This window comes from Myotis myotis, unplaced genomic scaffold (genome assembly GCF_014108235.1).
Source record: "Myotis myotis isolate mMyoMyo1 unplaced genomic scaffold, mMyoMyo1.p scaffold_m19_p_17, whole genome shotgun sequence".
NCBI classification, from domain to species: Eukaryota; Metazoa; Chordata; class Mammalia; order Chiroptera; family Vespertilionidae; genus Myotis; species Myotis myotis.
This window is the reverse complement of record NW_023416321.1, coordinates 24,098,729-24,123,473: the sequence shown is the minus strand read 5'-3', so window position 1 is coordinate 24,123,473 and position 24,745 is coordinate 24,098,729. Positions and strand designations below refer to the sequence as shown.

Sequence of the window (24,745 nt, the reverse complement as noted above, 5' to 3'; positions counted from 1 at the left end):
CAGACTCTTTGTCGCTAGAGTATGAAGATCATTAAGTGGCCTCAGAGTCACAGGGGAGTCTAAAGGCTTGGGGATACAAAGGACAATAGCACGTTAACCCACCTGCAAGTATTTTGGTTTCTGTTTCCTTCCCAACTGTCTCTGGCTCCTTGGGTGGGCTGGAATTGTTCGCCTGGGCTCTGTTTTCCAGGGCCACCAAGGGTCAGCAGGTTGAAAAGAAGTAAACATGTGTCAGTGTTTTGATGAAGGAATCCTCCTCTTTATTCTCCATTCTGTTTTTAAAACTATTCTTGCTAAATGTGTAGAAATAACCAGATCGACCAAGATAATTTCCCTTTGCATGTTTCACATGTAGCACGTCATCTCTTCACATCTCTTTACATAGAAATCTTGGCCCTCAGCAACCCAACCCAGACAGGGCACAAATGAAGAATGAGCAGAAAAACAGACATTAAAGATCCAACAACTCTCTCCTCTATTATATTAAGGCAGCAAGCTTTGGGGCAGGGACTGAATGATTAAGCAATTTTGAATGGGGATTAATACTTGCCCAAGATACCATAATTAGTAAGTTGAATCATGTAAAATGGTCAGTCCTTTATTATTTTGATCTATAAAACAGCAATTTCATGTGGTTCAACAGAAAAGGACGTGAGCTTTGTGTTGGGTTTGGAATGGAAGGTGAAGAGTAAGTACCTTGGCATTCCATCCTGGAGGCCTTATTTCCCAAAGCTAAGAGGAGCCCCCCACAGCTGAGGACCTCCCTATGAATTGGCGGTATGTATGTCCATCCTGCCATATGGGTTAGGGGCAGTGTTGAACCCGGCTCCAGGTCCTGCTCAGATGCCCTACCTCCCACTTCTTAGCTTTACCTGATGGCTTTTTTCTGATGAATCCCCGGTGCTTTCTTCAGAGACTTGAATGAAAGCAGTGAAAGGTTTCCAGTCACAGCTACTTCTTCCCCTGGACCTTTTGCCAAAATGTTCCCCTTGAAAGTCTCTCACTGTTCTTGGAGACCTTGCTAGGGTCGGGCAATTGCCACCCACATCTGGCTTCTGGCCCCTTGGCAAGACAGGAGGAATATAAACGGAAGATGGGGGGCCCACTGCCGCAGGCAAGTGAGAGAGGTTAGGAAACATTCTTGAAGAAGCCCACAGAGACATGCACTCCTCCTGCTCCTTCAGCCTCCTCTCATACTCGCTGAATTTCTGCTTGATTTTCTCATTATTCTGGTTCGCCATTGCCTGTGCGATCTTTACATCTAGTATACACTTACTGATGTACATGTCGGTCTTGGACCACTTGCTCACCTTGCACTTGGCTTCTCTGGCTGGCTTAGGTGGGCTGGGGGAACTAAGTGAACCATTTTGTTGGTCCCAGTCCTCAAAGGAGACCTCTGTGTCAGCTTCCGAAGAGCTCTCACTCTTTTCAGAAAAGCAGCATGCCTCTCTCTCCATCTTTTCCAGCTCCTCTTCCAGGGACGCCAGCTCACCTCCCTGGTTTTGGCTGGCCCCCTCCAGAGATAAACCAACTCCTGGGGGCTCTTTCTCTTTGTCACCTTCCGTGTCCAGGCAGCGGGAGTAGATTTCGTTCATTTCGAAGCTGCAAAGGCTTGACGGCCCTGAGCTGGGGCTCCTGGACTCTCCGGCCACAAAGCAAGCAGGAGGAGCAGCATCTTGCCTCTGAGCCTCCTTGGCCATCAAACTGGGATCTGGGACCTGAGGATCTGGTGTGGCCTTCTCGCTGGGATTCCTTGGTGAATGAAGCTGACTGCCTGTTGAAAGGAGCAGTAACATGCAAACGGTTGAATGATCACATGCAGCAGCTAAGCGCCTTGGTGGTGCTCGAGTGACATGAGAAAGCAGAAAGCAGCTTTCTGTTTTCCCACTCCCTTCCCAGGTGTGGAAGACTACCAGACAACACTCACAGCGGGGCACAGGGTGTTTCTAAGAGAAAGTTCCCATTTTGACATGGGCTGAGGTAGAAAATCTGGGAGGGACCAAACCCTGGGGGAAATGTTCTAAGCTTAAGGTGCAGTGTGCTCAAAACATGCATAACTGCCTGGCCGGTGTGGTTCAGTGGTTGAGCATCATCCTATGAACCAGGAGATCATGGTTCAATTCCCAGTCAGGGCACATGCTCAGGTTGAGAGCTTGATCCCCACTGGAGGGGCAGCTGATTGATGATTGATTCCTCTTTCATCATTGATGTTTCTATCTCTCTCCCTCTCCCTATCGGAAATCAATAAAAATATATATATTTTAAAAACCTGCATAACTGGACACTTCCACTTAGGCTCCGTGGTTGTGGTTCAGGAGCTCACACCTGGGATTGTCATTCCAGTTTTGCTCTTGAGTCCAGAAAGTTCCCAGAGCCACATATATACCCTCTTGAATGCCCCTTTGTTAGTCATATGTGGCCTGAAACAGTTATACAAGAATCCTTTGATAAAAGCAAAAGCAAAGTAGATTATAAGGGTGCAGACACAAAGGGATTAGCAACAAAAGGACCAGCAGAAATCTCTGATAAGAAGACTAAGGTGATACTCTCAGAGGAACTCATTGTTTTCAAAATGAACCTGATAATCTGAAGCACTTCTTCCTAATTATCTCTGACCTTTTTTTAAGATCAGAATTCAAGATAGACAGTTTAGATATTTACTTGGTACTAATCAGGAAATACATGTTATTTATATTTAAAATGTACTTAGTTATATTTAATGACCTCATTCCTGAGTTCCTTTCTCATTAACGTAGCTTTCATTTCTATTACTGCAGCAGTTTAATCATGTAAATCAACAGAAGGTTGGTTCCAGTAGACACTATTACTAAATCAGTACTTAAACATCCTTGGGCCTCTGGCTCTTTGAATTTGAGTACAATATATTTTACTGTGAGACTGTACAGTGAAAAGAAAGGAGTTTCTGGAGATGATAAGGACTTAAAATATAAAGTTATAATTAATGCTTAACACAGATGAGCAACTTATCTACAAAAGTAGTAATTACTATTTATTGCTTTGAAGAATATAGCAAAGACAGGGAAATGGGGGAAATTTCTTTGGAATAAAATGGAGCACCTCTTACATAAAAGTCTAAAGTATATTATAAAATTCTAACCTTGTCGCATTCCTTCTATTCCTACAGAATGTATTATTCAGTTTAAAAAGAAAACATGCATGCCCGGCCGGTGTGGCTCAGTGGATTGATGGAGCATCATCTTATGCACTAAGAGGGTGATGGTTCCATTCCATGTCAGGGCACATGCCTGGATTTTGGGTTTGATCTCCAGTAGGGGGTGTGCAGGAGGTAGCCAATCGATGTTTCGCTCTCATTGATGTTTCTCTCTCTCTCTCTTATCAATAAAAACATATTTTTAAAAACATGCATACCTGTCAGGACATGCAAATTCCAGGCCCCTGACTCTTAAGGACTAAACTCACAGACTTCTTTACACACATAAGAGTTCAAATATTCATGTCAGTTAAAGTTATGCTCTCGGTGAGCATTTGATAAAAGTAGACACTGCCTAAGACTCCACTGTATCATGGGAACAGTAAGACCTCAATAAGTAACGCCAAGACTGACCAGCCATCACCCCTGGTTGATGGTGTACAGCTCGCAGAGAACAGGACAGAGGAGCCAAAACAGTGAGAGCTTGGAGAACCACTCTGTAGGCCTCTGTCCCTGTCCAGAAAGAGTCAGAGAGAGTGGTCACGTGGCTTGGGTTCCAGCTCTGGAATCTGGAGCGAGCCACGACCTCTCTGACCCTTGCTTTTCTCATTTTTCTCATTTGGAATGTGAGCGCATTAAGGATGACTGCAAGGCGCTTTCCAGCTCTGAATTCAAGGTTTAGAAATGAACTTAAAAGCAAAACATTAGAAGAAACACCAAAATATTAACAAATTATTTCTAAGTGGCAGAATTAAAATGCTAAGTAATTTTATTCTTTGTACTATCTCCATTTTTTATAAGGAGCAGATAATAGTTTTAAATTAAGAAATCATCATTTTTATTTGTGAAGCAATTAGATAAATTCCTAAGGATAATCATGCTAGAAATTAACTGGTTGCTACTGCTTAGTTCTGGATCCAACCAAGGTGTATATGGAGCTCAAAATTTTTAACTTAGTAATTCCAAGGATCTTGATTTTTCTCTCCTAAGGCACCCATCTTTTCCCAGTGTGAGTGGCATGGACAGTTTGGAGGAATTGATTAGTTGCAACCTGTGACTCTCAGAACACATTCATGCCAAACCTGCGGGGTAAGGCCATACCCGCTTCCTTCAGCTCTTTTATTTCCAAGTCAGGGTTCTCTTTCAGATGTTCTGAAGTCAGTCCTAGGTAGACACCGACATCAGGATGGTGTTCATATCTCTGCACCCTGGGGCTCTCAGTTGGCTGAGTTCTCTGGGCTCCAATCAATTCCTGTGACAAGGGAAAAATTATCAAGGACATTTGCAATCATCTGAATGTCACTGGTGTTCCTGAAACAGATCTAGGTATCAAATAAACTCTCTCCTGTTGAGTAGACTGACTATATTCCCAATTAGCTAATTCATTGTTATTATTATTTTATTTTTTTAATCCTCTAAAAATTCATTGACTTTTAGAGAGTGGAAGGGAGGGAAGGGGGAGGTGTGGGGGGACATAGAGAAACATCGATGTGAGAGACACATCAATTCGTTGCCTCCTGCATGTGCCCCGACCATGGCCAGGGATTAAACCTGCAACTGAGGTACGTGCCCTTGACCAGGAATCGAATCTGAGACCTTTTAGTCTGCATGCCAATGTTCTAACTAGTGAGCAGAACTGGCCAGGGCCACTGTTATTATTATAAAAGTAACAACAGCTGCCATTCACTGAATCTCACGCTGTGCCCCAACTACGTATGGACTCTCCCCAGCTTCCCTCCATCAATTCCTTGCTGCTCTCACACAGAATAGGTGTAATAAAATGAGGATTTCCAAAAATTCTTACCACTCGGCCTCTAGCTTCTTCTTGGTTTCTAACTCCCTACTCTCCTGAGATGAGCAAGCAGAAATACACTCCTAACAGCTTCAGAGCTTACCTTCAGGTCATTCTTCAAGATGTACTGGATATCTTGAAGGTTCATAGTTCGGTCTTTCTGTCTGACCTGGATGCCTGACTTAACAATATCATAGTATGGTTTGGGAAGCCTGAAGTCAGCTTCCAAATAATTTCCCACGACTATGGCTCTTTTAATAACTGAGCCATCTAAGCCATCCCAAGGTATGTTATCTGTTAAGGAAAGAGTCAGAAGGAGTAACATTAAGAAATCAGGTGAAATGGGGTGTCCTTGGTCAAGTCACTCAACCCCTTTAAACATTAGTTTCTGTAGAAAAACTACCTGAAAGTCCAATCACAAATGAGAGACCACTTTCCCCATTTACCAGGGGAATCGCTGCTGGAGAAACAGGAAAAAGTAGTCACAGAGTCATGTACACATGAGTTTCCCACTGGCAGACCTGGGGACCACAGGACTATTTCGTGCAGTCAGGCTGGGTCACCAATGCATTCCATTCCTCTCACGGAAGGTGTGATTTTGCCTCTGGGACTGTAAACACTGCTAACTGGGGTTTTATGGGTGTGTGTGTGTGTGTGTGTGTGTGTGTGTCCCTCTCCAAAGGATTCCTTCTGTCTGCAGGTACTGATCATGTCTTTAAGTGACACTGATTATATATACAAGGAACCTGGGTGTGTTTAACTTCACAGTTTACTTCTCAGGGCCCAGTCTTCCTCACTCATTTTCAAATTCTTCAGGGGCTTCTATATTCAGTTTAAAAACTTCGCTTGGATTAAATGCATTACCACCGACAAGCTGATAGAGAGGCTTTGCTGAGTCTTAACAAACAGGTTAAAAGAGGAAGATTTCTCTGAGGTTATTTTATATCTTCCATAAGCAGAAAGAAGTTTTCTTGAAGAAATCTTTTTTCCATATCCTGCATTTTCATCAAACTAGGTAACTCTTGAGGTGGGGAGAGAGAGAGAATCCAACCTAAGAATAGGGACTTTGGTCAAGTCAATGTCCTCTTTGATCTACCTGTTAAAATCTCCTGTATGATCACAGAAAAGCTGTAGATGTCTGACTTCACTGTGATTTCCTTCTGCAAAATAACTTCTGGGGCAGCCCACTTGTACAGCTGGGCTGGGAGGGGGACTCGAGTCAGGTCCCTGTGTACATCTCTGTCCTGGCTGCAGAAGGAAACACAAGGAAGGGCTCATGTCTTAAAGGATCATTGCAATCATCACACAGTACATTTGTAAAAACATGAGCCTCTGAAGACTCTGGAAGCTCAGCTAGACCCTGAGCTAACCTAGCTGCCTGCTAGTCCAACACCTGCAATTCTCCACCATTCCTACCCTGTGGGCCTGCCCATCCTCCCACCACACCTGGCTGCTCTCTCCTGCTCACTTACTCCCCTCATGTCTCAGGAACCCTCTTTCAGTTTCTCCAACATGCCAGGCACATCACCACTTCTGGTCTTTGCACTGGTGGCTTCTTCTGCCCAGTATGTTCTGCCCACAGACGCCAAAGTGACTGCTGCTTCTTGTAACCCAGGTATTAGCTTGAAAATCACCTCTTCAGAGAGGCCTTCCTGACTACCTAATTTAAAGTAGTCCTGCTTTATTGGTTTCAGGGCAGTTATTATCTTAATTTCTTACTCATTTATTTATTGTTTATTATCTGTCTTCCCTCCACCAGAGTCAACTTCGCGAGGGCAGGCAGGCACCTTATCTGTCTTTTCTATCGCTGTATCTCAACTTACACCAGGGCCTCAGCACTTACTTTTGACTAAGACTCTGTCAAGACCCTCCTGAAGCCCAAGCTGCTTTATCTAAGCCGTCTGGGACCCCTCTAGCTCCTTCTGGTTGCTCCTTTTCTGAACTCTGCTCTCTTGGGAATGAGCCCTCCCAGTTCAGCACTAAAGGTTCACAGATTTGCTTAAATAACTCAATTTCCCCCTGGCCCGGGTAGCTCAGTTGGTTAGAGCATCGTCCCCATATACCAAGGTTTCGAGTTCAATCCCCATCAGGGCACACACAAGAATCGACCAGTATGCCAGAACCGGTTTGGCTCAGTGGATAGAGTGTCGGCCTGCGGACTCAAGGGTCCCAGGTTTGATTCTGGTCAAGGGCATGTACCTTGGTTGCGGGCACATCCCCAGTGGGGAGTGTGCAGGAGGCGGCTGATCGATGTTTCTCTCTCATCGATGTTTCTAACCCTCTATCCCTCTCCCTTCCTCTCTGTAGAAAATCAATAAAACATATTTAAAAAAAAAAAAGAATGGACATAAGACACTGGGGGATAGGGGAGGCTAGGGGACTGTCTAGGGCGGGGGGGAAAAATGGACACATATGTAATACCCTTTGTAATACTTTAAGCAATAAAATAAAAAAATAAAAATAAAAATAAAAATAAAAAAAAGAATCAACCAATAAATGCATAAATAAGTGCAGCAACAAATCCATTTTTCTCTCTCTCTTTCTAAAATCAATAAATAAAATTTATTTTAAAACAGCAAACTCAACTTCCCAATCAGACTTCTCAAGAACTAAAACAGAGCGTCCTAAATGTATTCTGAGCCAACGAGAGTCTTCAGAGTGAGGTCAGCGCTGAGTTCTACACCCAGCTATCATGAGCATCAAATGAGATCATGTGGGGAAACACTCTGTGAGCCATAAAACACTATGGAAGTTAGAAATTAATATTAATATTGCAGTAGGCATTTGGTAAAGACTTGATGACCGCTGGTTGATAATTAAAAATTAAGTTTTTTAAAAGCAAGTGACCAGCAGTTCTTTGCTGGTCTGGCAAAGAATAGATTATAGAGGATGGGATGTGTTTCTCAGGCTTGGGACAAACTTCCCTAAATAATATTCTTTCTAGCAGAGCTTTTGATAGATAGCAGTGAGTTCAGGAAGCCACCAAGTTACAAATGCTGATACTGACTTTTAGTGGCATCGCTAGTAAGTTAGATGTGGCCTGTATAGAGCGAACAGCGTGGGTACACATGCCAATATTGTATTAGTGTCACGGGAAAAGCAATGGTGTGTCCTATGGTCAGAGATCGATCCTGAGGATGGGCACACGTGGCTCTTTATCTGCAGGAAACAGTCACCTAGCTGGTCAGACCTCTCAAGCTTGTCTAAGGCTCTCGCAGGGGACAAGTCACTTACAACCAGGATTTATATTCTTTCTCCTTTACTTCCTTCCACTCACCTTCCTCTCTTACAATCCCTCTTCCTTCTCTGTTAAAGCTAGTTGAGGGAGGGTTTCTTTTCTGGCTGTCATTCTAGGACAGTTATTTTTCTGGGCTTCAGCCCTGACATCATTAAAAGTACATCTGGCTGCGGCTATTTGATACCACTGGCAAGGTCAAGTTCAGCTCTCAAGAGTCCATTAGGGCCGAAGCCGGTTTGGCTCAGTGGATAGAGCGTCGGCCTGCGGACTGAATGGTCCCAGGTTCGATTCCGGTCAAGGGCATGTACCTGGCTTGCGGGCACATCCCCAGTGGGAGATGTGCAGGAGGCAGCTGATGGATGTTTGTCTCTCATGGATGTTTCTAACTCTCTCTATCTCTCTCCATTCCTCTCTGTGGAAAATCAATAAAATATATTTAAAAAAAAAAAAAAGAGTCCATTAGGAAGGAGTCAAAGAACAGGAGAAACTGCTGTTATCATTTTTACACCAAGATGGAGGGTACCCTTGACAATGACATTCAACAAACTGACCTGCTCAAATAGAGTGTCTTCAAAAATAAGTGTGGGGGGATGAGGACACATTTGTAATACCTTAACTAATAATAATAAAAAAATAAAATAAGTGTGGGACTAGAAGCTATTTTGGATTCTTGTAGAGTCAACTGGTGTCATCAGATGTCAAAGAAAGGTACACTGCTATGGACGCAACTACTTGCTGACCGACATTTCTGTCTGAAGTTCCATTTTGAGATCAATTAGCCCAGTGGTTCTCAACCTTCCTACTACAGTTCCTCATGTTGTGGTGACCCCCAATTTCATTGTTACAAATTGAACATAATTAAAGCATAGTGATTAATCACAAAAGCAATATTGGCCTTAGGTGACCCCTGTGAAAGGGTCGTTCGACCCCCAAAGGGGTCGCGACCCACAGGTTGAGAACCACTGAATTAGCCCAAAAGAGACTCATACCTTCCTACCCAGTTGCCTTCCAGACCCTCCCTCGACCCAGCTCCTCAGTGCCTCTCACATTTCCCTTCTATTTTGGCTCCTCGGTCACCACCAGGCCCTGCCCTATGGCCTTCTAGCTAGTCTTCCTCCGACCCACCCGCCCCTACAGCCACAGCTGGATAACACACCATCTCTTCACCCCTCTGGGCCTCTGTTTCCTCATCTACACAAGGACAGGTCAGGCTGGGCCTCTCCAAAGCTCCCTTTCACGCTGGGATTCGCATCTCCGAGGAGAGCTCAACAGCAGATGGCGCTCCATCACCGGCAAACAGCTTGGATCCTGTCACAGCCCCCCTGAGAAGCCTCTGCCATCAACAGCAAATGTGTCCAAACCCTTCCGCTTCCACCGCTCCTGAACACACAGCCAAAGTGATCAGCCCTATCCTAACCCATTCCCAGTTTTCCCTTCACCTACACTCATCCATTCCCTTAATAAACACGTACTAAGTACTCACTGGGTGGCGGGCCCCGCCCCATGCTGGGTGCTGAATATGAACAAGCCATGGTCCCGCCCTCTCAGAGCCTGCCATCTGGTGGGGCAGACTCACTTGGCTGCGGAGAAGTGAAATAGGCAGTGCTGTGGGGACAGGGCTTCAGTCTAGGCCTCGTGGGATGTGGTGGGAGACTGTGTCTGGAGTGAGTTTAAAAAGATAAACACTGCCCTAGCTGGTTTTGCTCAGTGGATAGAGCGTCCGCCTGTAGACTGAAAGGTACCAGGTTCGATTCCAGCCAAGGGCACATGCCCAGATTGCAGGCTTGATCCCCAGTAGGGGCTGTGCAGAAGGCAGCCAATCAATGATTATCTCTCATCATTGATGTTTTTATCTCTTCCTCCCTCTCCCTTCCTCTCTTAAATCAATAAAGAAATATATTTTTTTTAAAAAAAAAGATAAACACTGTGAAATAGCAGGCTGAAAGTGGCTTCAGAGGGCCAGGCAGGGAGTGGGAAGCCATGAGGTTGGCCATGTGGGCGGAGCCCCACCCTGGAAGGCTTCCACACCCTGCAAAGTGCCTAGACTTAATCGTGTAGGTGATGGTTTTAAAAAGGAAAGGTTTTCACTGGGATTGAGCTTGGACCAGATCTGAAGCTGAGCAGCTCAGCTGGAGATGGTGCTCCGGCCTCCACCGGCTCCACGTGGAAAACTGCTCCAGTCCCCTCACTGTCCCTGCCTCTCTCTTGTCCCATGATGGCCCCTGCACACGCAGGAGCGAGGGGATCTTCTTCTCTTTCCTCGTTAATCCTCAGCTGAGGACAGTGGAAGGGAGGGGGAGAGACAGAGAAAAGGGAAACATCAATGTGACAGAGACACAGGAGACATCGATTGGTTGCCCTGCATGTGCTGACCAGGGCCAGGGAAGTACATGGCCTTGACCGGAATCAAACCCGGGACCCTTCAGTCCTTGGGCCGATGCTCTATCCACTGAGTCAAACCAGCCAGGACAATGAGGGTGTTATTTCTGTCACTGCCTTCCTCACTGCACTGAGACCCTTGAGGGCAGGGAACACCCTAGTGCCCCTCTGGACCAGGACTGTAAGGCTGAGCACCCATCGCCTTCCTCTTCTTCCAGAATGCACACCTATGGTCCTTCCAGAATGCACACCTATGGCCCGTTTCCCAGCCTCCCTTCAACTGAGAAGGTGACTGGACTCTGGCCACTCCAAGCAGGAAGCAGTGACATACCCACTAAAGCAGTGGTTGCCAACCGGTGGTCTGCAGACCACTAGTGGTCCATGAGGTCCAAAAGGTTGGTGACCACTGCACTACAGCCCACTGTGTGCCCTCCATGCTCTTTCTTGCTCATTGACCGGTGCTGCAGAAGACACGGTGGGGGACTGAGGCCTGGGTGATGGCAGGGCCACGGATTGGAGGAACACGGAACACCGTGAGTGTCCCCCTCCAACACACACACTAAACTGCATTGTGAGTGAGAAACACACCTTGGCTGTCTTCAGCCACTGAAAATTCTCTAGTGGACAGTTAGAGCGTTTACACACGCTGGCTCATCGGTGCTCCTGCTTGTTAAATGGTTATTAAAATGAGAATGTCCTGAGCACAAGTAACTGTCCCAAAGCCCCTCTAACCTTGGCAGACAGAGCATGTGGGAAACCTCTTGCCCCACTGATGGACAGTGCAGCCCACCAATGGGGAGAAGCCCCGCCCGCATTGGAAGTCATGATCCAGGTTCACCTACCTTTCCAGCATGTACTCCAGGTTGGTCAGCCTCGCTTCCCCCGTGGAGACGATGTGGACGGCATAGGAGCTGAGGGCGCGGTGGATAAACCCCCAGGAATGCAGGTATCGCAGGGCCTCGGAGACCTGGAGCAGCAGGTGCACGATCTCCTCCATGTGCAGCAGGGGGAACTCGGCGCGCTGCAAGCAGGAGATAAGCTGGCCAGGAACAAAGGGACTGGGCCCCCTTTGCTTTTTAGCTTCCAAAGTCTTTTCAATTGATCGCCACAACTACTCAGCGCTCCCATGTTACAGGTGGAGACCTAAAGCTTGGTGGGGCTCAGTGACTGGCCTGAGGACCCACTGACCCAGGACCCCTGGCACCAAACCTGGGCTCCTTTCCCGCAGCTCAGCTGCTTCACACCATGAAAAACGAGGAGAAAGTTCTCAAAGCCTGGCCAGGCCATCCAGGGTGGGCTCCCCACCACCGCAATGAACCTGCCCTGCCCCCCGCCCGCGCCCAAACCTGTGCTGCTGGGAGAACCTGGAACCTTAAAGGACCCATCCTGCCCCTACTCCAGTCAGATGCCGAGAACGTTCCTCCTAAGAGCACAGAAAATCTCTTCCACCGCTGCACCCAGATGATTAAAGTCATACCAGGTCTCTCCCGAAGAGGTGGCATTTCCAGTTAATGCCCGCACCCAAGGAGAGGAAAGGGAAACCAGGACGCTGACAGGAGGTCCTCGGGCAGGAGGGATGGCTTTGGGGAAGGGCCCTTCCCGGAGGGTCTCTGCTCATTTCTGCCCAGGGTCTTTAGGGCAAAGTCATGGAGGGGAAATGAATCTCTAGGACAGGGGTGGGCAAACTTTTTGACTCGAGGGCCACAATGGGTTCTTAAACTGGACCGGAGGGCCGGAACAAAAGCATGGATGGAGTGTTTGTGTGAACTAATATAAATTCAAAGTAAACATCATTACATAAAAGGGTACGGTCTTTTTTTTTTTTAGTTTTATTCATTTCAAACGGGCGGGCTCCGGCCCGCGGGCCGTAGTTTGCCCACGGCTGCTCTAGGACTTCTCTGAAGCCACATCTCAGCCCAAAGCATACTTGTCAGGAAATCTGTGGGCCGGGGAAGATGCACCTGCTCCCAGGAAATCAAAACAGTGAGAAGGAATTGATGAAGGCCTGTATATAAACAGGCCTTTCTCTCTAGCCAAGGTCCTGCAGGGCACAAGTGGAAATACAGGAAAGTAAGACCAGCGGCTATTTGAGTAATTAGCTAGAAATGTGTCTGTGTCTCCTGGGTCTGCTAAGCGCTTAGACCCAGAAGGAGGACTAACAATAGTAAAGTCGCAGTAGGTCCAATGCACTTAGCCTTAAATGGTGCATCACAGAGCCAACACGAAGTAGGGAATTAAGATTTATCTTCCAGAATGAAAACAAATTACAAAGAAATAAATGTCTTACTGCTGTGGTTTTTTAAGATTTATCTTCCATGCGTGCACAGCTGCACAAATGGGAGCTCTCCGGCTCAGGCAGGGGAAGGGGCAGGGAGAAGTGGGCGGGCAGCCAGGGAAAAGCCCATGGAAACAGCCGCTCACCCGTTCATGGAGGACACTAAATAGTGTGCCGACGGTGATGCGCTCGTAAACCAGGCGGGTCTTCTCCAGGTCCTGGGACAGGCACACAGCCATCAGCTGCAGCAGGTGGCGGTGCCGCAATTTGCTGCAAAAGATGCTTCAGATGAGGCAGAGGCAAGAAGGACATGCAAAAAAAGGGCGTTTTCCTTTCTTCAGGGCCCCCTGAATACATTCTAAACAAATACCATTTTCCACACAATGTTTTTCTAAGAAAACAGGATGGGGTGGGTGGGGCTGTCTGTTGGAATCTGGGGCCTCTCACTGATCAGCTCCTTAGGGCCGAGTCATCAATGACAATGTCACTAAGAGCTGCTGAGCAGTTATCATACATCATCTCCGTCCTAACAACCACCTGCAAGACCTGTATCCTTTAGAGATGAGGAGACCAAGCCTTCCAGCCTTGACACACTTGCGGCAGGAGTTTGACCTTGCCCGGAAAGAGCTCGACGAGCCAGGTCCATTCCATGGCCTCCACAGCCCTGGTGCGAACCACAAATCAAGCTCCTGCCTCAGCAAGAGCCGAAGGACTTACCCTGGGGCCACATAAGGTGCTAGACCCATAGGTGGGCCTCAATAGCAGACACACAGTTCCTCAGACATGTGGATCTCACGCACACCCAGTTCTATGAAATCAGGACAGCACATGTCCTGATGGGTCCAGGGCTGAAAAAGGGGCCAAGCCTCGGGGGCTGTAGCAGGAGAGCCAGTGGGCGTGGAGGCTGGATCATCAGAGAGACCGGTTACAGGGAGTCAGTCAACTGACAGAACCGACCCCCTCACCACCACCTCCACCACTCCTCAGGCTTTTCGTTAATTCCTCTTTTTTTTTTTTTTCTTGGCAGCTCTTGGATGTCAAATCAACCAACAGTCAGGAAATGCTGAGGCTGAGGGGAGTGGTCTCCACATCCCAGGGAGTCCTGCACAGCCCTGAACCTGCGTCTGTAAAGAGCCTGGGCCTGTGCCGCCCTTGGGCTTCCTGCTCACCTGCTGTGCTCCTGCTCAGCAATGAGCAAGTCGGCCAGCCGCAGCTTGCTGCAGTGCGGGTGGGTGGGGAGATGCAGCTCCTTCACTGTGACCCTGCTCCCCTTCCACACCAGGCTGCAAGGGCAGGAGAGAGTTGGAGCAGAAGGCGGTGAGTAGCCAGTTCCCCAGCCAGAGAAGAGGCAGAGTTCACACAGAACCTGCGAAGCCCCTGTCCAGTCTTTCCTCCCCGCGCCCCCCCCTCGCCCCCCGCGGCCCCCCCAGGTCCTAAAGTACCTTGAGGAACTTAGGACAGGTGGCAGGAAGTCGCTGAGAGATTTGAGGGAGTAACTCCCTTATTTTAGAAAGACAATGGTACCAGCCGTGTGGAAAATGGTAGGCAGGGGTGGTCTGGAGAAGGGGAAGCCAGTTAGGAGGCCAGTCTAGGTGAGGGGCAGTGATGACCTGGGCAGAGGCCACAGCAATGGAGAGAGAGGAGGAAGGGACCTGATGACGGGCCGGTGGCCTGCGCAGGAAGACCCATGTCTGCAGGGACAGAGAGCCTTTTCAGAAAGGGGTTTCTTCCACGCAGGAAAGTGTCCAGGTTGAAGGCGGCCAAGAGACCTTGGCCAGGACAACTCCTGTGACCCTGCAGGAGGCAGGTCTCCCGGGGACTTCCGTCACAGCCAAACTCTGTCACTGCCACCTCCGCTGCATTTGGTTGGTGAGGGCTGTAGTTAATACCTGTTCCGGCTTCTATGGGCACCTCAATACCCTCTGGCCTGTATCAGGGGCCAGACCGTTCCTGTACGCTGCCTCTAACTCTCTAGAAAGCAGAGAGGTTCAAACACGGCCGTGAGTCGTCTTTCGGAGCAGTTGTTCTCAACCAGGGCCATTTGGCAATGTCTGTAGACACTGACTGTTACAACCACAACTCGAGGGGGTGGCAAAGAGGGCTGCCACTGGCCTCTAGAGTACAGACCAGAGTGGCTCCTGAATATCATACAATGCACAGGACAGCCACCATCAGCAAAGGCTATCCGGCCAAAGACAAGTATGTCAATGGTGCCCAGGCTGAGAACCCCTGATTCAGACCTATGTCCTTCAGTGTTAGGCTAGAACCCTCCTCGCATCAGGAAGTCGCACAAAGCCCATGCTCCCCATGGGACTCGCTCACAACTCCCGCGGGCCACTCTGCTTACTTGGTCATGACCATGTAGGGGCCACTGCAGAAGGAAAAGGCAGGCTCATCATCAGCTTGAATTATTTCCTTTTCTCCAATGATTGGAAGAGTTCCTAAATAGGTCACCCGTGTCCTCGCTGAAAGACAAAACTAAAAGCAAAAACACAGCTTTGACCTGCAAAGTTCGAATATCCTTCCCCTTCTACTAGTGGGGAAACTGAGGCTCATGGAAAGAGCTCAGACACTTGCCTGAAGCGTTGAGCAGGGTCCCCCACAGGACCAGGCCTGTGTGCAGTCACCATTCCTCTCCCCCCACATCCACCCCAGGCTACCTTGGCACAACCAACAGACTCAGGACTGCGGTGAGTGTCAGCAAACATTACCCAATCACCCAGCAACATTTCCTAACTCTCTTTCTCCCATGGGCAGAACCAATGATCCAAAAGATACTCAAAACATTTCTGTTTAAAATGGCAATTCCTTAAAAATAAAATAAATAAAATAAAACATCAATTCCTTAAAGGCATGCCAACAACACTCATAAACCACAAATAAGGCTCACGGGGTCGGCGCAGCTCTCTGCCTCTCTACAGGGAGACCATGTTTGGTGCCTTTACTGGGAATGTAAAGGATCATTTTCTAAACTCCCGAAATCTAGCTCAAGGAATCTCTGTAGAGTTTCCACCTTTTTTTTTCCAATAAGGAAAGCAACAGGAAAAGGCACTTGTCCTGCAAAAGTGGTAAAGAAGAAAAAGAAAACCCACTTTGGAGACGATGAGACAGAGGAGCTGCACAAAGCCGCCAGACACAGGTCCAGAAGGAGGGCCAGGTGACTCTCCTGCAAACACTGGCCGTCAGAGGCAACCTCTTACCTTCCCAAAGCCAAAGCTGTGGATGCTTTGGGCAGAAATGACTCCAGTTTTACGCGGTCGTTTAGAAGGGCCATTCGGGCTTCTAGAAATATTTAAAAGAGGAGATAAATAAGGATTAATCACCCAGATCCAGAGGAACAACGATGAACCAAGTTTTCAGAATGCGTGGTGGCTTTTGACTTTACCACTTAACTTGTGATCATGGAACTGCAGGGGATACGAGCCACCTCTCAGAGGGCACCTGTGAGTCTCACCTCCTAGAAATCAGGCCCTCGTGCAGCCCCTCCCAGGACAGACAGAGCTGGCCTGGAACCCAACAGCGTATTGCAGAAATGACTGGTGAGATTCCCAAGGCTAAATCCACCAGCGCTCCTGCCCTGATCTCTCGTAGGTCACTTGCTCTGGATGAGGCACCAATAAGGAAGCCTGACACCCAGCCAGGTGAGTGTGCCTGCCGCCTTGGAGCTGGATCCTGCAGCCCCAGTCATGACAGCCCCAGCAGACATCTCTACTGAAACTTTTGGAGAAACCCTGAACTACAACCACCCAGCTAAGCCATTCCCTGATCCCCGACCAACAGAAACTATGGGAGACACAAATGATCACTACTGTTTGAAACTGCTAAGCTGGGGGGTGGGGGTGATTCATTATGTACCAATAACGAGCACGGATGGTCAAAGTTGGAAAGAATCATAAAGCTTCTCTTGTCCACCTTTCTCATGTTACAGATGGGGAAGGTGGAGCTTGGGGTCACAGAGCAGCAGCAGGGACTACGCCTGGGCCCTAGGTGGTCTGCCAAGACCCTCCAGGCTGGCCAGGAAGTGTGAGCATTGGAACAGGCGGGGGCACAGAGGCCAGATGAGGAATGTGGGCGTTTATCCTGACAGTCATGGGAAAGACCCTAAGAAGGTTTTTTTGTACAAACTGAGGGGCACAACCCAACTTCCATTTTTCACAGGTCATTCTGGATTCTGGGTGAAGAACCGAGACCGGCAAGAGAAGCAGCCGGGGGAGCAGTTCGGCATCACTGCTCAAAGGCATCTCTGACTCATCTCGCCTGAGAAGCCAGCAGCGTCCTGGTCATCAGAGGAGAACCAGGACTCCATGTGCACAGAAGGACAGGATGGGGGAGCCCTCCAGAGTGTGACGAAGCTAGCCACCCTGATGACAAAGACAGCCAGCAGAGAAAACCAAAATGAAAAGGGTTCTCTGACTACAAACCCTAAGGCAATAAAGTCCCGAGAATGTAAAATAACTGAGCCTGCGGCCCGTCTCCTGCAGCTGCCCACCCCAAGTTAGCAGCAAGTCTCTCACGCCAGCTCAAAACAGCCTGAGGAACTGTAAATTAAGTATTTGTGGTCATTTGCAACCTTAGTAATAAAGAAATATGCTTTCCATAGTTCAAGATATCAAAACAACAACTCCATCCAGAGGTTCTGAGAAAGGCTTTCTGCTAAGCTGCCCAGACCTGAAGAGTTCCTTCTCTGCTGAGCACAGGGCATCTCCACTGGAGCCCAGAACTCATTGCCCTGGACATTCCTGGCCGGGGAATGGCCATCCTTCTCCAGTGGCCACACCGCCTTCTGAGCTCATCCCTGTGGGTAAGCCAGAGGCTGGAGGGACTTATGTGGCCCACGCTCCGGGGGCCTGTGAGGGGAGGCAGCACTCACCCCGGCATGAGGCCCCCGAACCGGGGCAGGCTGCAGATGAGCCGCTCAGTGGAGTCAACCTTCTTCAGGAGGTCACAGGAGAAGTCCTGGAGGACGGCCTGCATGTGCGAGGCGCAGCGATGCATGAACTCCACCATCTGCAATACCACAGAGGGGCTCAGTGCCGCACAGCAAGGGGCTCCCGCCCTTCAGAGGAATTGTGAGGTGGTCTGAGGTGCATGGTCTAGGAGCCGGGAGCCCCCCAACAGGAAAGGGAGGGTCTAAGTCAGCGGTTCTCAAGCTGTGGGTCTCGACCCCTTTGGAGGTTGAACAACCCTTTCACAGGGGTCGCCTAAGACCATCCTGCAGATCAGATATTTACATGACGATTCGTAACAGTAGCAACATTACAGTTATGAAGTAGCTACGAAAATAATTTTATGGTTGGGTCACAACATGAGGAACTGTACTTAAAGGGCCAGAAGGTTGAGAACCACTGGTGATTTTCCAAAGGTATGACATGTTTTCAGGGAGATGTTGGCAATAATTTCCTCCAAGTGCCTCCCCCTTCAACAGATAAACTAGGCAGGAAGAGTGAAATGATTTGTCCAAGGTCCCCCAGCTAATGAGCGGAGAACCGGAGGGAGGGCAGTGAGGGGAGGAAACTCTGTCCACCTCCCCTCCCCTTCGTGTGCTGTCCCAGGGCCAGCCTCTAGCCTGGGCTCCTGGCTCCCAGCCCAATGCTCGGCCTTGAGGGTGGCTGCAGAGGGGGCCCACGCTTACCACAGTGCTGCACTCCTTCCCGGCTGTCAGGGCCCAGGCCTGCGGGCTTTGACCCCTCTCGTCGTGGAGTCGAAGGTCACCCCCTGCATCCAACACTTTGCTGAGGATCCACTGATTGCCTGAAAACGCTGCTGCGTGCACAGGGGTGCTCCCATCAAAGCAGCGGCTGGAGGGGGATACAAGGAGTGTCCATGGCAACACCCTCCCTTCCACAGAGCAGGGGGAATTCAGTGGGTGACAGGAGGCTTCCTTTCTACAGAGGCCACCTTTGGCGATGAGGATTATAGTCATGCCATTTGGAAGGTGTCCGGTCTGTACCAAAATGAGCTTTACACACACACCCTTTCTCCATCCTCACCTCTACCCTTCAAGGCACTATCACTTCCCAAGAATAAGCGAGGAACCAAAACGGCAGAACTAAGGGCCACAGCCCGGTACGGGTATGGTTCCAAATTGGTGTTCTTTCCCCCTCTAACCCCTGACACTGGCTGCCCTGAAAACAATTCATGTTTGCTGAGTCCTGGGGTCAGGCTGGTGAAGCACAGCCTAACCAGAGACTGTCTCTCTCGTGTGGGAATGTCTCTAGCTCCCAAGTCCTATGGTAGAGGCCCACAGACCTTGGCATGAGCAATCTGGGCAAGAAGGATCTAGAAGTCAGAAAAATTTAACCAAAGCCAATAAACTATCTTGGCCCTTATTGTGTCCAAGATATAGTGAGATGTGACCTGTAGCTGTGATTCCTAACTTGGCTGCAGGACAGAATCACCTGGAGAGCTTTCTCTCTTTAACTGAAAACAAAAACAGCCGACCCGGTGGGGCTCGGTGGTTGAGTGTCGACCCATGAACCAGAAGGTTGTGGTTCGAGTCCCGGTCAGGGCGCATGCCCGAGCTGCAGGCTTGATCCCCAGTAGGGGACGTGCAGGAGGCAGCCGGTTGATGATTCTTCTCATCATTGATGTTTCTATCTCTCCCTTCCTCTCTGAAATCAATAAAAACATTTTTTTAAAAAGAAAAACACAAATGGGGAAAGAGAAGTCAAATAAGGAGGAAGAAGAGATAAGAAAAATAAGAAGGTTCTTCCAACTCCAGACCCCACCGATCTCCTGCCCAGAGGCAATTACTATGTAAGTGTATTCTCCCAGAAATTTCCTGTGCATATACAGGTAGGAATAAGAATGTGTTATATATGCCCTGACCGGTTTGGCTCAGTGGCTAGAGCGTTGGCCTGTGGACTGAGGGGTTCCGGGTTCGATTCCGGTCAAGGGCATGTGCCTTGGTTGTGGGCACATCCCCAGTGGGGGGTGTGCAGGAGGCAGCTGATCGATGTTTCTCTCTCATGGATGTTTCTAGCTCTCTGTCCCTCTCCCTTCCTCTCTGTGAAAAGTCAATAAAGTATATATTTTTTTTAAAAACAGAATGTGTTATATAAACTGTTCTGCACTCAATATATATGTTGAAGAAATTTCCATTTGAGACCATACAGGATAGGGAAAAAGTAGCTCTGCAGTTGTTCCTATGGAAAATAAAACAACAATTAATGAACAATAATATAAGAATAAACTATTTCACGTACTCACAAATGTAAACCTACTTTTTTTAAAAACTGCTTTTTGTTTTTATTGGTTTTAGAGAGAGAGGAAGGGAGCAGGAGAAAGAAACATCGACATCAAAACTGATCGGCTGCCTCCTGCATGCCCCACACTGGGGATCGAGCCCGCAACCCGGGCATGTGCCCTGACCGGGAATCGAACCCTGACCTCCTGGTTCATAGGTTGATGCTCAACTACAGAGCCACACTGGCTGGGCAGGAATGTATATTTTTTACAAGTTCCCCAGGTGACACCAACATGCTGGCCTGTCCCCAGGCATCTGGGAACCACTGGGATGGCTCATGTTGAGCCAGCTTCTACTGCTGGGTTTGACAAGCAGTGTAGTACACTGTACTTTGAAAACTGTAATATCCTCTCTGCTCTAAAAACACATTTGTATAATGTTTTACAATCTTCTCATCATTCTTCCCATAAACAGTAAGGAGGGATGGGGGAAGAGAGAGGACATTATTTTTCATTTCTCATGAATGCTAAAAAAGAAAGGAATAATGTTTTTTATACCAAAATAAACCTTTTACTTAAAATTTCTGGGTATCAGTTCCCTAATCTGGAATATTAAAGATTTTTCTTCTTCTTTTTTTATTTATTTAATTTTGAGAGAGAGAGAAAGAGAGAGAGAGAGAGGCGCCATGGACTTGTTGTTCCACTTATTTACATATTCACTGGTTGATTCTTGTTATCTGTGTCCTGACTGATACAGGATCTGCAATCCTGGCACACTGGGATGCTGCTCCAACCAACTGACCCACCGGGTCAGGGCTGGAAAACTAGAGTTGAATGATTTAATCTTTAAAGAATCCAGTACCCTGGCTGGATAGCTGAGTTGGTTAGAGCATCATCCTGATATGCAAAGGTTGCAGGTTCGATCTCCCCAGTCAGGGCACATACAAGAATCAACCAGTGAAGGCATAAGTAGGTGGACCAATAAACCGATGTTTCTGTCCCTCGCCCCTTCCTCTCTCTCTAAAATCAATAATCAATTTTAAAAAAGAAGAAAAGAGCAATAAACCTCTACAAAACAGATGTAAATGCAAATGCCTGGAAAATGTTGCATTTTGGGTTGTGGAACCGCAGGGAGTCCCGGATTGGCCTCCCTAGAGAGCTGTTTTCTGCAAACATCAGGTGAGCGAGTCCTTTATTTCTGACCTTTGAAATTAAACAATACACTAGAGACAGGAGAGTGGTATATGTTAGTCCAGAGAAATTCTGGATGGAAACAAAGCAAAAATTTTCTTTGTATTATCTCTTGGTTACAGAATTCTCATACTGATTGTTTTTTGAGGGTTTTTTTTCTTTGTCCACAGTTTTCTCCCACTAAGTAAGCAATCTTATAACAGAAAAGAGAACAACAGCAGAAAAGTAAAACTTTCTGACACCAATATGGCTTGTTAAATACCTTGAACAGGACCTCTTTATGTAATACGGGCAAACTACTATATGACTTTTATGATTGGTTCACATTCTGGCAGAACTATGAAAATCAGATAGAACCATGTAAGCATTCAAAGCCTGTTGTTGCTGCCCAGTGTGGACTGTGAAAATACATGCTGTCTCATCTCTGTCGAGGAGCCAGTGGTAAAGATCCAGAGAGCTGAGTGTCTGGAACGGCTCTGGGAAAATCAAAAGTGTTAAGCAAAGAAAAAGGATGTTCACTATAAGGCTGGCTCATTACAGTGTGTTGCTGTTCCATATTAAAATTTAGGCCAACTATTAATCGCAGATTCTTTTAAACCACAACTACAAGAGCCAGGCAAAAATCATCCTGATAAAGTGATGCCAAGTATATTAATTGGTAAAAACCACTTAAATAAAGCATACAAATTATAACCTGGGGTAAAATATGAAAAGCATGGGGAAAAACTAAGATGGCGGCATAGGTAAACACCGGGAAATGGTCGCCTCACACAACAATTGAAAATTACCGCAAAGGACAGAGCAGACATCATCTAGAACAACAGGAAGGCTGGCTGAGTGTAAATTCTACAACTAGAAGGAAAGAAAAGCACGCTGAGAGCCAGAGGCGCTGCGGAGGTGAAGTGCAGAGGTACGGCGGCTCGCGCGCGCGAGGAAAGGGGGTGGCGCCTGAGGACGCGGCTGTCTTTTTGAATCACAAGCTCCCGATTGCTCTGAACTCCGGTTCCGGGAAGTCTCTGGGGACCCAGGTCTCATACGGGGAGAAGCTGGACTGTCGGGCAGCGGGCAAACTTGAGTGCGGCTTTCCCTCAGAGGTGCTTGCAGCCGTTACCGGAACACTGAGACGCGCGACTCCGGGCGGAGAATCGGCCATAGCTGCTTTCTCCGCCCTTTGACTCCCTGAGACCCCGCCCCACCCAGGCTGCGGCAGAGGCTTTTGCATGTGAATGTACCTAACTGCAGCCGAACCAGGCAGACCCTGAACTTCCAAGAGAAGGCCCAAGGCCCCACAGCCGCTTGCATTGCTTCACAGCTGAGCCTCTTCGTGGCTCCTGCTGTGTGGCCTCAGGCAGAGGCTGAATTAGCACCTCCTTAGATCCAGGAGCCACTGTACCCAGTGGTCAGAGGGGGACCATCCAGACTGCAACTCCTCAGATCCATAAGGGACACACTCAGGGAGCAGACTCAGTGAGCACCAAAGCCCCACTGAAGCAAGTCTTGCCCCAGAAGGGTGTCTTCAGCACAGAAGTTCTCCCACTTTAGACACAGCTGATTCTCACAGCCAACTGGCCTGGAGGTCAATTCCTCCCAGTGATTCTATAACAACCAAGGCACCAAGAGTGCACCAAGAGTGTCCACCCCAGGTAACTGGGGAGGCTGAGCTACTGGGCCCTACAGGACACCTGGCGCACAGGGCCACTCCATCAACACAGGGAAGCTGCCAAAATGCGGAGACAAAGAAACAGGTCACAAATGGCAGAAATGGAGGAAAGGAAACGATTGGATATAGAGTTCAAGGCCACGTTTATAAGGTTTTTCAAGAATTTTATGGAAACCGCCGATAAATTTAATGAATCCCTCAATAAGTATAGTGAGACCATGGAGGACATGAAAAAGGACCAACTAGAAATTAAGCATACACTGACTGAAATAAAGAATAATTTACAGAGATCCAACAGCAGACAAGAGGATCCCAAGAATCAAGTCAAAGATTTGAAATACAAAGAAACAAAAAATACCCAACCGAAAAAGAAAAAAGAAAAGAGATTCCAAAAATATGAAGATAGCGTAAGGAACCTCTGGGACAACTTCAAGCGTACCAACATCAGAATTATTGGGGTACCAGAAGGAGAGAGAGGGCAAGATATTGAAAACCTTTTTGAAGAAATAATGACAGAAAACTTCCCCTACCTGGTGAAAGAAATGGACTTACAAGTCCAGGAAGCGCAGAGAACCCCAAACAAAAGGAATCCAAGGAGGACCACACCAAGACACATCATAATTAAAATGCCAAGAGCAAAAGATAAAGAGAGAATCTTAAAAGCAGCAAGAGAAAGACAGTCAGTTACCTACAAGGGAGTACCCATACGACTGTCAGCTGATTTCTCAACAGAAACCATGCAGGCCAGAAGAGACTGGCAAGAAATATTCAAAGTAATGAATAGCAAGAACCTGCAACCAAGATTACTTTATCCAGCAAAGCTATCATTCAGAATAGAAGGTCAGAGAAAGAGCTTCACGGATAAGAAAAAGCTAAAGGAGTTCATCACCACCAAACCAGCATTATATGAAATGCTGAAAGATATTCTTTAAGAAGAGGAAGAAGAAAAAGGAACTCTTACCATTTGCCACAGCATGGATGGAACTGGAGAGCGGATAAATACCACATGATCTCACTCATTTGTGGAATATAATGAACAACATAAGCTGATGAACAAGGACTGATCCAGAGACGGAGAGGCATTGATTGGACTGTCGGGACTTGGAGGGAGGGTAGGGAAGGGTGGGGGTAAGGGGGAAGGATCAACCAAAGGACTTATATGCAAGCATATAGGCCTAATCAATGGACATGGACAACGGGGGGGTGAGGGCATGAGCGGGGGGGGGGGGGGGGTAGAGGGTAACGTGGGGACAAGGACACATATGTAATATCTTAATCAATAAAAAATATAAAAAAAAATATGAAAAGCATGCTGTCAATGACTAACTAGTTAATAAATGAATGAATGACTAATAAGTTTCACTTATTTCATAGGGCCAAGTAAAACTGCGTTTATTAACATTGAAGGTATGTTTCAACATACACATACAACTGTATGTCATTGACGTAAGTTAGTAAAAGTTATTTTACTATCTTGTCAGATTAGTTTCCAAATGCCTAACTCATCTTAAAAGCATACACTACTATTTATTTTCTAGATAATAGAAAATTATCTACTTACTGATTTGGATCTGATCCATAATCCACCAGAATATCCACTAGTTTTGTAAGGCCTAATAATGATGCCAGGAAAAGCGGCGTCTGGCCCAAGGAGTTAACTGCATCAACGTAAATTCCTGCAAAGCAAATACCAGGATCAATGTAAAGAACAGGACATTTCCTGAGATAAAACTAGGAAAATTCATACTAAGGGGCAAAAAATCAAAATTCCCTTACACAGCACTTATATGTATTACTACTGCAAACTGTTTCTCAAAAAAGAAAAGCTCTACGTGAGCTTGTTTGACTCAGCG

General features: G+C 47.5%; 1 protein-coding gene across 1 annotated transcript in view; it reads right to left on the bottom strand.

Annotated features, from left to right (window-relative positions):
• Nucleotides 1-24,745, bottom strand: part of TEX14 (testis expressed 14, intercellular bridge forming factor) — a 69,601-nt gene that overhangs the window by 35,604 nt on the left and 9,252 nt on the right. The window contains exons 3-15 of the mRNA XM_036341816.1: nucleotides 24,454-24,568; nucleotides 18,489-18,654; nucleotides 17,727-17,863; nucleotides 16,057-16,138; nucleotides 15,204-15,334; nucleotides 14,026-14,139; nucleotides 13,003-13,126; nucleotides 11,424-11,602; nucleotides 6,061-6,212; nucleotides 5,068-5,258; nucleotides 4,274-4,424; nucleotides 873-1,774; nucleotides 103-179 (exon numbers count right to left, since the gene is read on the bottom strand). Of these exons, the coding sequence (XP_036197709.1) occupies nucleotides 103-179; nucleotides 873-1,774; nucleotides 4,274-4,424; nucleotides 5,068-5,258; nucleotides 6,061-6,212; nucleotides 11,424-11,602; nucleotides 13,003-13,126; nucleotides 14,026-14,139; nucleotides 15,204-15,334; nucleotides 16,057-16,138; nucleotides 17,727-17,863; nucleotides 18,489-18,654; nucleotides 24,454-24,568 (2,521 nt within the window). The remainder of the gene's footprint in view (nucleotides 1-102; nucleotides 180-872; nucleotides 1,775-4,273; nucleotides 4,425-5,067; nucleotides 5,259-6,060; nucleotides 6,213-11,423; nucleotides 11,603-13,002; nucleotides 13,127-14,025; nucleotides 14,140-15,203; nucleotides 15,335-16,056; nucleotides 16,139-17,726; nucleotides 17,864-18,488; nucleotides 18,655-24,453; nucleotides 24,569-24,745) is intronic.